The sequence below is a fragment of the Elephas maximus genome, chromosome 7 (assembly GCF_024166365.1).
Source record: "Elephas maximus indicus isolate mEleMax1 chromosome 7, mEleMax1 primary haplotype, whole genome shotgun sequence".
Classification (NCBI taxonomy): Eukaryota; Metazoa; Chordata; class Mammalia; order Proboscidea; family Elephantidae; genus Elephas; species Elephas maximus.
Window position 1 is genome coordinate 110,228,368 of NC_064825.1, and position 13,768 is coordinate 110,242,135.

A 13,768-nucleotide genomic window follows, 5' to 3' on the forward strand; every position below is an offset into this window, starting at 1 on the left:
GAGAGAAAACGGTAATAAAAACAATTCATTTTAAAAATTGACAAAATAATTCAAACAAACTTTTTACTTAAGAAAATAAGTAAGGGGAAATGCTCAGTGTCATTAGTTATCAGGGAAATGGACATAAAATCACAATGGAATTCCTTTATACACACAGCCTGACCACATGAAGAGTTGTCAGAGGTAAAGGATTAAAGCTCTAATACACTGCTGGTAAGAATCTGAAGTGTTAAAACCATGTCGGAAAATAAATTTGGCAGTTTCTTAAAATATTAAGCACACATCTATCATGTTACCTAGCCATTCCACTTCTTGTTACTTTTTCCAAGAGAAGTGAAAGCATTTGCTCATTTAAAGCTTTGTACACATTTTTTCATACAGATTTATTTGTAATAGGGGAAAAAAAAAAAAGAACTCAAATGTCAGACTGTGGGTGAATACATTAATACACTGAGGTGTAACCAGACCACACAGCACCACTTAGCCATATAGAAAGGCGGACTGTTGAAACATGCAACAATATGACTGCTCCTCAGAATAATTATGTTGAGTGAAAGAAGCCAGGCGAAAAGTAGTACACACAGTAAGATTCCATTTATAAAATTCTGTAAGATGACAACTTATCTGTAGTGACAGACCGTAGATCACCGACTACCTGGGGAAGGAATACAGATACAGGAGGCAGGAGCTATACAGGGACGTAAGGGATACCTTGTGGGCAACGGGTATTTCACTACCTTGATTGTGATGATGTTTTCGCTGGTGTTTACATATGCCAAATGTATCAGACTGTACACTTTCAGTGTTCACAGTTTACTGTATAAATCACACCTCAGGTAAACACAACCACAGCTGCTGACAGTTGTGACTCCCCGTGGCCCCGTGTGTGGCAGAGCAGCACTGCGCCTCACGGAGTTTTCAGTGGCTGAGTTTTTGGAGGTAGATAGCTACAGCTTTCTTCTGAGGCACCTCTAAGGGGACCTGAACCTACAACCTTTTGGTGGAGTTAACTCTTTTCACCACCCAGAGACTCCTATACCTCAATACAAGTGATAAAATAAAAATAAAACAAAAAGAATCTATAATAAAATCCAAATATCCTGAATATAATAATTGAGTGGACAAGACAGCTCATCCAGTGTATGCCTGTTAGCCTCTTTTCTCACCACTTCAGTGTATTGCTCAGTGGTTAATGTGATGATGTTGGCAGAACGGAAGAAGGCATAGGCTCAACCTAATCAATTCCCATTCACCCAGGCAGGCTATACTTACTTCCTGCTGAATGCCTGTCACAGAAAGTGCCCAACTCTACCCTTTCATGTCATAGCATTGCCCAGGCATCAGTCTGCCATGGGGTGACCATGTGAATACAGCACAGCTTTTCTATCATGGAGTGGGTAGCGTGCTTTCCCCATGAGAATAGATTTGTATTCCATATATGGATTTGTCTTCCATGCCAGGAACATATCTGCCAGCAACACAATAGAGAATGCCTTTTACATAGTCATGGTATTGCACGCAACATCATCTCTGAACAAGAAACTTATCTTACTGTAAATACAGTATGTAATGTGCTCATGATCATGGAATTCACTGGTACTACCATCTTATCTGGAGTCCTGGCCATGCAGTGGTTAAGAGCTACAGCAAACTACGGCTGCTAACCAAAAGTTTGGCTTTTGGAATCCACCAGCCGCCCCTGGGAAATTCTATGGGGCAGTTCTACTCTGTCCTATAGATTTCTTACCATCTTATCTACCTCTTAGAAACAACTCGGTTGATTAGCACTATGGCAGGCTGAAACAACAGCTAGTAAGCCTATCAGCCTTAAACTAAGGATCGGATGCCTCCTCCCATGTAGTCAGAGTGCTTGGATTTGGAACTCAAAATTGGAGTTGGAAAGAGCCCCTATTAACACTAGATCAAATAAAACATTTTGTTATTCAATTTACTTCTCTTTCCTGTAACCCTAGGCTTACTGCATTGTTACTGAATTCCTAGTATTTAAGAGAGGAGTGTTTCTACTGGATAAAGTGAAGTTTCAGCTAAAATGAATGTTGTGACCGCCCTCACATCCAGCCTTTAGGACGATTATTCAATATGTGTTTCTGCTACAGGATGGAAAAGAGGAGCATATCTGAAGCCGTAGATTTTACTGGATCAACTGTTCGTATCCCTATGTCCAAAAATGCTGAAGAATGGAAAACTAAGACAACTGGACAAGCAAAGGGCCATTAAGATTTAAATTCTATTAGAATGAAGCTTTCAATCAGCACACACACGCACACCCCAAATTAAAAAAAAAAAACAAATAACAATGGAAAAGAAAACTGACCAACCTAGTTCCAGCGAAGAGCAATGGGAATGTGAAACTGGCCTCATCAGCTACAGATGCATTTATATTCTTTGCTGGTTATTATTTTTTTCTGTTTTCTCCTGCTGCTTTATGTGAAGAAGTCTCCTGTAGGCTACATTGCCTATTTAATTTCCAAATGAGAGGAACAGTTTACGTCACCTGATTACAAGATAGCAGTGGTAGAATTTTTGTGTTTCTTCTGTTTTTTTTTTTTTTTCTGCCATTTGAAGATAAAAGACAAGAGTGGACACTGAAAATCAAAAGAGGTAAACTGTGCTAGAAAACTTTTTGCAGTATCACTTCCATTTCCCACCCAGCTCTGCCTAGCTTTGTGTCCTGTGTCGCTGAACTCTGTGGCTTTGATCACTCAGGCTTCCTTGGACTTTGGCTTCTGATTGGCTTTGGCCAATGGAGGAGACTCTGGGTGATGCCAAAGATTAGTGCACACAGCTGTTAACTGAAAGTTTGCAAATTCGATCCACCCAAAGTTTCATCAGTAGAAAGGCCCGTTGGTATACTGGTATACTTCTGAAAAATCAACCATTGAAAACCATATGGAGCAAGCTCTTCTCTGATACTCATGGAATTACCATGAGTTGGAATCGATGGCAACCGTTTATCCTTTTTTTTTTTTTTTTCAGCCAATGGAAGCCACGCATAAGAGATTAAAAGTTGAGAAGAAAACGAGTAATGTAATTTTTCCTCAGCTCGTCTCAGTTGTGCCGACCATCTGTGGTGGCATTTTTTCCCTATTTAAGGCCATATATCTTATCATGCAGCTCTCCCATTTGGCTACAGCCCTCTTCAGGTTCCAGAATAGGTTCTTCCTCTTGCTTCTTTGGTGTTAACTCTGGCGGTGACATCTCACCGCCTGATAATCACGTTATTACCGTTCACATTTTCTAAATAATCCCTTCATCAAACTCTATTTGGGTCTTTCAGTGTGCCGCACTGGCCTAAACAAAGTCTTTCAGCTATGAATATTTCAAAATCTTTTTTGCTATTCTACAGTTTCTGATGTCCCTTCCTCCCATTCCATTCACCAAGCTTCCTTACATTTATGTTAAAAAAGGAAATAGAAGCTATCAAACAGGAATGTGCTCATACCCCTGGTAATAAATATGAAAATCTACAGGCATCTACAAAAACATCTGCCCATTCTTCTCCTGTACTTCTGACTACAACAGAGGAACTCACACTACTTCTGCCTGTGGCTAAATTTTCCAACTTTCCATTATGAGCTTTGAGCCCCATCGACTGTCTCTCTCTGGAAACTTACAGATCTATTTCCTTTTCTCTTTTTTTTTTGGTTATATTGTTACTTTTAAAAGCAATCACTTTTTGAGGAGGGCAAAGCAGACAATGCCTATGCAAACACCATTGTTTCGTTTTCAATCTATTTCCGTCTTTGAATTTAAAGTATGTCACCTGTAGGTAGCAGACATTCAGTTCTATTTTTTTCCAGTCTGACAACCTCTGATTTTTGACTGAATCATTTAATCTATTTGTATTTAGTGCCATTTTACTTTTGGTTTTCTATATATCTTGTGTTGCTTTTGCTTCTTCATTCCTTCTTCTGCAATACTTGGGTAATTTTCTAGTATAACTTTTAATAATATTTTTACCATTTCTTGAGTTATTTCTTAGCGTTTGCTCTAGAGTTTACAATATACACCTGAACTTATCAGTGACTCCTTCAAATTTGTATTAACATAGTTCTAATGACAGGAATTGCAAAGGACTTCTTTAAAGTTTTGAAAAGCAAAGACGTCACCTTGAAGACTAAGGTACACCTGACCCAAGCCATGGTATTTTCGATCACATCATATGCACACAAAAGCTGGACAATGAATAAGGAAGACAGAATTAATATCTTTGAATTGCAATGTTGGCGAAGAATATTGAACATACCAGGGACTGCCAAAAGAGCGGACAAATCTGACTTGGAAGAAGTACAGCCAGCATGCTCCTTAGAAGCAAGGGTGGTGAGACTGTATCTCACACATTTTGGACATGTTGTCAGGAGGGATCAGTCTCTGGAGAAGGGCATCATGCTTGGTAAAGTACAGGGTCAGCAGAAAGAGGAAGACCCTCAAAGAGGTGGATTCACACACTGGCTGCAACAATGGACTCAAGCGTAACAGTGATTGTGAGGATGGTGCAGGACTGGGCAGTGTTTCGTTCTGTGGTACACAGGGTCTCCATGTGTTGAAACCAACTTGACTGCACCTAACAACATTGATAGCTATACTTCTGTATAGCTTTACCCTCTTTTTTCCCCCTTTTGGCTATTATTGTTATATTTTTTGCATTTCTTTATGTTACAAACTCCAAAATAAATTATTATAATTATTACTTTATATATTGGTTGCTGTTGTTAGGTACCCATCAAGTCTGTTCTGACTCGTAGTGACCCAAGTACAACAGAATGAAACACTGCCCATTCCTGTGCCATCTTTACAATCCTTGCTATGTTGAGCCCATTACTTTATGTAGGTTTATGTAATTAAAGAGATTGAGAAAAGAAAGAAAAAAAATGGAGAAATACGTATTTATACTGTTTACTGCATTAACCATCTTATTTGCCATTGCTGGTTCTCTTCATTTGTTCCAGTAGACTTGTGCTAGCTACCATCAGGTATTATTTCCTTACTCCTCTACAGCTTTGTTCCCACATACCTTTGTGCTGTTATTGTCAGATAGATGACATTTCTACATTTTGTAGGCCCAACCTAAGTCATACCCAGCCCAGTGCCCTCGAGTCGATTCCGACTCATAGCGATCCTATAGGATGGAGTAGAACTGCCCCATAGAGTTTATATACACATACATGTACATATACATACACACACACACACACATACATATACATATAAAATGGCTTTTTTAAATCAGTTAAAAGGAGAAATGAAAAGAAGTATGCATTATAGAGTTTTTTACAGTGGTTGAGTTGTAGAATCCTCACTTTCCCTTTGTGAGGGAGACCTGGGTTTGAGTCCCAGCCAGTGCGGCTCATACACAGCCACCACCCGTCTGTCAGTGGAGGCTTGTGTGTTACTGTGATGCTGAACAGGTTTCAACAGACCTTCCAGATTAATACGTGCTAGGTAGAAAGGTGATCTACTTCCAGAAAACCCTATGGATCACAATGACCTGACCCACAACCGATCACGGTGCGGTGCCGGACCAAGCAGCATTCCATTTTGTAGAGCGTGGAGTTGCATAAAGTCCAGGGCCAACTTAAAGGCAGCTAACAACATCACTTAGTCTCATACGAAACTATCAGCTTACGCCCAGGGAAAAAAGGGAAATATATAATATTATTAAAGGGAGAGTAATAATTAAGAAATAGGAAATAAAGTAGTGGCAATGGCCCATTTCAAAACAGAACTTGTTGCTTGTTGCTCTGCTTCCGATGTCGCTTTATGAGCCCACGGTCAGCTGGTAAACTGCTCCAGGGAACGCAGCTATGGCATTACCAGCAGCCACAGTTATATCTTTACCTTTTGCTCTTTAACTGTGTTGTTTGTTCCTTCTGTCTAATGTTCCCCAAGTCTACCGTTTCTAATGCTTCTGATACACAGTCTCCTTCTGTGACACAGGGTCTGGGCAGGAGGATTTTATGATTCGCGGAGCAGAACTTCAACTCCTTTCACTTTTTTTTTTTCCCCATGCTGCTGACATAAGCATACTGTTTCCCACAAAAATAAAGCTTCTAACCCCATGCTCCCTCCAAATCATGCTTTTTTTCTCATCTTGCTGCTTTTACTACTAGTTTATTAATAAATCAGACATGTCCTCAATAAAAACTCAGCTAAAAAATTACATTCTCTTTTTGACAATATGCATGGTTTAAATGTTCATACAAGTTCTGGAGGTTGAGGGCTTGCAGCCCAATTCAGAAATTCCGAGAAATTTTGACTTAGACCTTAATCAGGTTGATCCTTGGCTTGCAAAATGCAAAATTCTGTACAGGGTCGGTATTTATCACCTCCCACATAAGCAACAAAACCCCCGTGGTGTAGTGGTTAAGTGCTAAGGCTGTTAACCGAAACGTTGACACTTCAAATCCACCAGGCAGTCCTTGGAAACCCTGTGGGGATTTCTACTCTGGTTTATAGTGTCACTATGAGTCGGAATCCACTCGACATCAACGGGTTTTGTTTTGTTTTTTACATTAGTAACAAAGCTGGGGGCAATCATTTTTGTTGTTACCGAACACCTCTGATGTAATGGATATATGCAACATTTTCACAGAACCATTGAAGATATCAAAATTTAATGAAAATAAGTTTAACTGTTTAACAATAGTACGTACAAAGTTCCCAGTAAAGCAGTAAATTCTATTAAGTTTAGCTAGAGTGACTGCATTTTTACTTTTGATATCATAGTTTCTGTTTGACATTCTGTATTTGACTTATTCTATTTAACATACGGAAACCCTAGTGGCGTAGTGGTAACGTGCTATGGCTGCTAACCAAAAGGTAGGCAGTTTGAATCAACCAGGTGCTCCTTGGCAACTCTATGGGGAAGTTCTACTCTGTCCTATAGGGTCACTATGAATCAGAATGGACTCGACAGCAATGAGTTTGGTTTTTTGGTTTTATTTAACATATGTTCTATATTTTCAGTACAGCTATTACATTATTTGTGAATTCCTGTTTTACAGATTAAATAGTCTCAGATTAACTCAACAGCTTCTAATCTGACTCTTTTCTAGACACCTGACCAATTTGGGAACTACCTTCTTAACATAGTAGTGTTTATGTCTGTACTCTGAAACATCTTGCTATCAATTAACACAGCATCGTTGGTTTTATTTGGCCAGTGTGAATTTAAATGGAATCATTACTTCAATTAACTAGGGCATTGGACTAATTTTATAATGAGAAGCACGACTTCCCATATTTAATAAAACTATACAAAGTATGCTGTGCATGTTATTTGACATTTAATTAAGTGAATCAAAAAAATTTATACATTAATATTAAATCATTTGCACACATTTATTTTCCATCAAAATATGGAACGTTATTTCTTAATAACATTACCTTATTGTTTTTGGTCTATTATTTGCATCCATGTGATTCTTAAATTCCTTTATTTCTTCTAACTTATTTGTTTACTTTTTCAGCTTTGTAACGTTTCCATGTTTTATAAACAGGTCTCTATTTTAGCCTCACCTAATTACTAATTAATATCCTGAGCAGAACCTAACCTAGTGGCAAGATTTCAAATTCCCTTAATTAACAAATTCATTGTTCCAAAAAATTGAGCAAAGACAAAACATTAATTGATAACTGTGCATATTTGGGAAGGGTGTAACATCAAATAGCCAAGTGAAAATGAAAGAGACTGGGAAATAAAAATTAAAACAAAAACAAAAAACAGAGATACTATAGCAAAGAGACAAAAAAGTATTACCTTTCATAAAAAAGGATTTAATAAATGTTGTCAAATGTTAAGGAATGAGTCAGATGAAGAAATCACATTATATCTAATAGCTAGCATTTCTTGTTGCTTTTAAAGTTCTTTTGAGTTAGAGAAAATATTTTTTTCCCACATAAATACTTTGGACAATAAACAAGGGCATGCGAGAACAAAAAATAAAAACATTTTACTACAAGTAACGATGAGTTTGAGAAAGTACCAAAATTTACGTAAAACACATATACAATGAATTGAAATGGACCCAGCATCACAAAGCAGTGCCAGCTTCCAAAGTTGGCAATATCTGTAGACTTTGTAAATGAGATTAATCAGATCGAGGACAGCTGAATTACATAGCAGAGAACATGGTTTAAATTAAGAGGTGCTGAAAACCTCAAACTTCAGCATAACGTTATTTCATCTCTAAAACATTGTTTCTAACCCTAAATTTTACACTGGAAGGAACATAAATTTGCTATTTAATGCCCAATATTGCGATCGATGTTTGATTCCCTTAAAACAAACATTGTAAAACCTTGATGCTTTACTCCATGTCAATAGGGCTTAACATTAATATTGAGATAGGTTTCAATTGATCTTTATTGACAGTTGAGAGAATATCTCTATGAAGAGGAAACTCATGAACCTACTAAAGAATATGGGTCAGGTTCATCCATTGAAGATTGATCTACCTACTTAAAAGTGTGCGTCTCTCGAACTCTTTGTAGCAGCTGAGTGTGTTGTATGGGCTCATTTGTTCGTTTTGCTTTTGTTTTTGCTGTGTGTGTGGGTGTGCACCTGAATACTTGTGCATGTGTGAGCCCAGAAGAGATAAAGGGGAAAAAGCATTTCGAAAATTTTGAAGAGAAGGGTAAGGAACCCAAGCAGTGCTGTAATACATTGAAATCAGTCAGCAGTGTTCTTGACAGAAAGTTTTTGTATAAACTCTTGTTTATTTTTTAAGAAGCGTATGTGTGTATGGATAGGGAAAGAGAGATAAAAAGTCAGAAGTTTAGAGTGGTAATAAAACTATAGCCCTGAAGTTTAACTTAAGCATCTCCTCCATGATATGTATCAATTAAAAAGGAAAATCCATTATTACTTTAAAGCATTTTGAAATGTATGTTATATATATAAAAAAAAAAGCTAACGTTTATCTTAGATAACATTTATCTTAGAAGTGGTAAAAAGAGATCGAATGGATGGTCGAAAATATTCTACATGATTAGCTCCATGTGATATTGTGACTTTTGTGTCTGAATATTTAATCTTCTTTTTTCCACAGCCAAGAGTTCGTTATAAATAAACTTTATTTTTAAAGACCCAGTGAGAACATAGAATGATTATAACATGAACATTCCATGTTCCAGCATTAGTCTTCTAATGAATCTTATCCCAAATCAGATACAGATACTTGAGTATTAACAGAATGTGTTTACTCTGAAAATATTCTAATGGAAACCTTATGTTTGAACTAGGCTTTGAAAGTTAATTACTCTATTTAGTTCAGAAAATAAACCAGGCAATGACAGAAATGAAAGATTCTTTTCCTGGTAATCACATTCCACAAAGCCTTCTTTACTTCCTTATTCCTGATGCTGTAGATCAGAGGGTTCAGCATGGGAATCACCACTGTGTAGAACACGGAAGCCACTTCGTCCTGACGCAGGGAGTAGCTAGAATTGGGTCTCAGATAAGTATAGGTGACAGTTGCGCAGAACAGAATTATAGCAGTCAAGTGGGAGGCACAAGTTGAGAACGCTTTGCGCCTCCCCTCCCCTGAATGCATACGAAAGATGGTGAAGAGAATGTAGGAGTAGGTAGTAAGGATGACAAGCAGAGCACCGACCATGTTCACACCAGCAAAAGTGGAAATGATGCTTTCATTCAGGTGTGTGTCAGAAGAAGAGAGCTTAAAAAGAGGGGGGGTGTCGCAGAAGAAGTGATGGATGATATTGGAACCACAAAATGGTAAGCTGCTTACATAACTTGTGTTAACCATGGAGTTCAGCAATCCTGCTGTAAAGGCCCCAGCTGCCATTTTAAGGCAGGCTGTCCTGGACATGATTAAGGAGTAAAGGAGTGGGTTACATATGGCCACATAGCGGTCATAGGCCATTAACCCAAAGAGGATGCATTCGGTTGTTGCCAGGGCAATAAAGAAATACATCTGCAGGAAGCAGCCAGCAAAGGAGGTGGTTTTCTTCTCAGACAATAGATCTACCAGCATCTTTGGGGTGATGGTGGATGAGTAGCAAACATCCACAAAGGACAAGTTAGCCAGGAAGAAATACATGGGTGTGTGAAGTCGAGAGTCCACCCTGATTAGCAGGATCGTCCCCACATTCCCCAGGACTGTGAGTGTGTAAATCACAACAAAGAGCAAAAAGAGAGTGATCTGTAGCTCCAGGGTGTCTGCTAATCCCAGCAGGATGAACTCAGTCAGTGAGGTACAGTTTTTTCTGGTCATTTGTTACAAATATGATTTGTTTAAACTTTGTATTATGTTTAAATCATTTCCTCTGCAAAACTTTGTAGGAAGAAGTAGAAATGCTAATGAAGACATTCACTCATGGTGAAAAAAAAATAACCTAGGATAATATAGTATAGTAGATGGAATTAATGAAATGAGAGAAAACAAATAGAGGACAAATGGAAAAGGCATTTGATTTTAATAAGCAATTATCTGTAATGAATCTGGGTTGTAGGCCTTCAAAATCACTTCTCTAAGTCCCCAGATTCCTGCTGTGTTTTTGAAAATGCAAAATGTATTTTACTCATTCCTTTATACCAGCTTACAATCAAATGCAAAGGATAAAAATATTCTTGCTGAAGTCTCTCCAATTCTCTGAACAACTACATGGACTTAATACAAGGATAATATTTTCTATTCCTTAAAACTACTCTGTGCAATATTTTCCAAAATTCATGCATTGCCTCTAGAAATAGCTTTTGTGTAACCCTAAGCAGCAAAAGAATGACACTCTCAGCTAAGTGATATTTTAACATTCTTTATAGAGTCATGAAAAACCTTTGAAAAGTGAGCCAAATTGTTTTTCTATTTAGAAGGCTGGTCCAAATATCAAATTTGTGCCAGGTAGCAACAGTCATGGTATCTCCCCATCCCAGTGAATGACTTTACCAGATCCTTTGAACTTCCTTCCCAGATAGTGTCTCACCTGTGTAGTTTATCATTTTCTTTAATATTAGGAGTTCTTAGGAGTGAAAACATAAAAAGATGAAAAACTTCATTTTTAGAAAATGCTGTACGATGTTAAAATATCTCTTTGAGTTTCCTTCTGAGTAAATACATGGTGAGACACTTTTATTTTGTTTTATCTCAGGGGGACTGGGGAACTGTGGGGGTTGTCTGTAAGTGTTAATTGTGGTACCAATTCTCTAAAGGCAGAAACTCTAGTCTCAAAGAAAATATGACACTGAACATGTGTAAATGTACTTCAAAGCTGTTGAGGTTCCAAGTTATGTGGAGCTTGCATCATAAGGTGGTCTCTGATCTCTGTGTAATTTTAAAGCCTTCACCAGAGTCAGATTAAATAATTTTAATTAATTAATCATATTGCCTCATTTTTGGTATTTTTAGATTATTTCAAATAAACAGCAAAATGTCAAATTTATATCTTTCCCACAGTTAGTGTTTCTGTATGTGAGTTCTTTAATAAACATATTTATATTGGCTGCTTTGAAGTCTTTTGTCTATCAAGTCCAACATCTGAGCTCTCACACAGGCAGTTTTGTTGTCTCCTTGTTTCCTGGGTATGGTTTCCACTAATCCGTTTCTTTGCGTGCTTTAACATTTTTTACTGAACACTGGACATTTTACTTTATTTACTTTTATATATATATAGTATTTTAGATGAAGATTCACAGAACTAACTAACTTCTCATTAAACAATTAGTACATGTATTGTTTTGTGACATTGGTTACCAACTCCACGACATGTCAACACTCTCCCACCTCAACTTTGACTCCCTGTTACCAGCTTTCCTGTTCCTCTTACCTTCTAGTCCTTGCCCCTAGGCTGGTGTGTCCCTTTAGTTTCATTTTGTTTTACGAGCCTGTGTAATCTTTGGATGAAGGGTGGACCTCAGGAGTGACTTCATTACTGAGTTAAAAGGGCATCTAGGGACCATATTCTCAGGGTTTTTCCAGTCTCAGTCAGGCCAGAAAGTTTGATCTTTTTTTGTGAGTTAGATTTTTGTTCTACATTTTTCTCCAGCTCCGTTTGGTCCCCTCTATTGTGATCCCTGTCAGAGCAGTCAGTAGTGGCAGCCGGGCACCGTCTAGTTGTGCTGGACTCAGTTTGGTGGAGGCTGTGGTGGTTGTGGTTCCTTAGTCTTTGGACTAATATTTCCTTTGTGTCTTTGGTTTTCTTCATTCCCCCTTGCTCCAGATGGGGTGAAACCAGTGAATTATCTTTGATGGCTGCTCAGAAGCTTTTAAGACCCAAAGTAGAATGCAGAACGTTTTCTTTATAAATAATTTTATGGCAATTGAGATACTTGTTCCCTACACTATGGTCTCCACAGCCCTCTGGTCAGTAATTTGATCCCTCAGGGAGTTTGGATGTGTCTACGGAGCTTCCACAACCTTGCCTTGGACAGGGAGTGCTGGCTTCCCCAGTATTGTGTAATATCTTACCCTTCACCAAAGTTACCACTTATCCGTTGTTTATTTAGTGATTTTCCATTCTCACCTCCCCCCCACTCAAGTAACCATAAAAGATTGTTTCTTTTTGTGTGGAAATCTTTTCATGAGTTTTTATGGTAGTGGTCTCGTATATTTGTCCTTTTTTGAATGACTTATTTCACTTAGCATAATGCCCTCCAGGTTCATCCATTTTGTGAGATGCTTCCCAGATTCATTGTTGTTCTTTATTGTCGTGTAATACTCCATCTTGTGTATGTACCATAGTTTGTTTATCCATTCATCCATTGATGGACATCTAGGTTGTTTTCATCTTTTTGCTATTGGGAACAATGCTGCAATGAACATGGGCATGCATATGTCTATTCATGTGACAGCTCTTATTTCTCTAGGATATATTCCCAGGAGTGGGATTGCTGGATCTTATGATATTTGTATTTCTAGCTTTCTAAGGAAGCTCCATATCATTCTCCAAAATGGTTGTACCCTTTTGTATTCCCAACAGCACTGCATAAGAGTTCAAATCTCCCTGCAACCTTTCCAACATTTATTATTTTCTGTTTTTTGTTTTTTATTCATGCCAGTAATGGCAAGGTGAGATGATATCTCACCGTGGTTTTGATTTGTGTTTCTCTAATGGCTAGTGATCTCGAACATTTCATAATGGAACACTGGACATTTTAGATAATATGTTGTAACAACTGTGGATACTTACCCCTCCTAGGGCTTACTAGTTTGTCTTGCTTGTGTATTATTGCTGACTTGGTTGGAGTATATTATTGAAACCTATTTTCCCTTCATTATGAAGCCTCTGGTGTTGCTCCTCAGAGGGCATAACCAAGGCATATGTGCAGTTACCCTGGCATGATGGTTGTCAGGACTTTCTTTGACTATCTTTCCCTGAACTCTCTGTTAAGCTGTTGGCCAATTTGTCCATCAGTCTCCAACTGCTAGACTTCGCTAATTACCAACTGATTGCTCCGTTGTTTTTTAGCAATGTCCTGGGACACAAATTTCTCCACAATTTAATTTGGCCCCCTTTGCAAGGGTAGTTATTGAGGTCAGTCTTTGAGATTGAACTGAATCCAGAACAACTCTGCTTAATTATATCTTTCTCTGAATTTGTCTGGTAAACTAGCTGCCTTGTTGTTTACCTGATGCTTTCATGCTTACCTCCAGAATCTCTTTTATTTCTGATAACACTCTCAGGAATGCACTTCCCTCACGTTCTATTCCTAATAAATCCAATTCCTTTGAGGAGAGCTTTGGAGCTTCCTGTTCTTACAGTCTGTCTTTCTCTCTGGGCAAGAAAGAGA

The 13,768-nt window shown here is 38.0% G+C and overlaps 1 protein-coding gene across 1 annotated transcript; it reads right to left on the bottom strand.

Annotated features, from left to right (window-relative positions):
- Window positions 1-9,287: 9,287 nt before the first annotated feature.
- On the bottom strand, window positions 9,288-10,256 carry LOC126080332 (olfactory receptor 5F1-like). The gene has a single exon (XM_049891584.1). The coding sequence runs from the start codon at window positions 10,254-10,256 to the stop codon at window positions 9,288-9,290; it is 969 nt and encodes a 322-aa protein (XP_049747541.1).
- Between the last annotated feature and the right edge of the window lie 3,512 nt (window positions 10,257-13,768).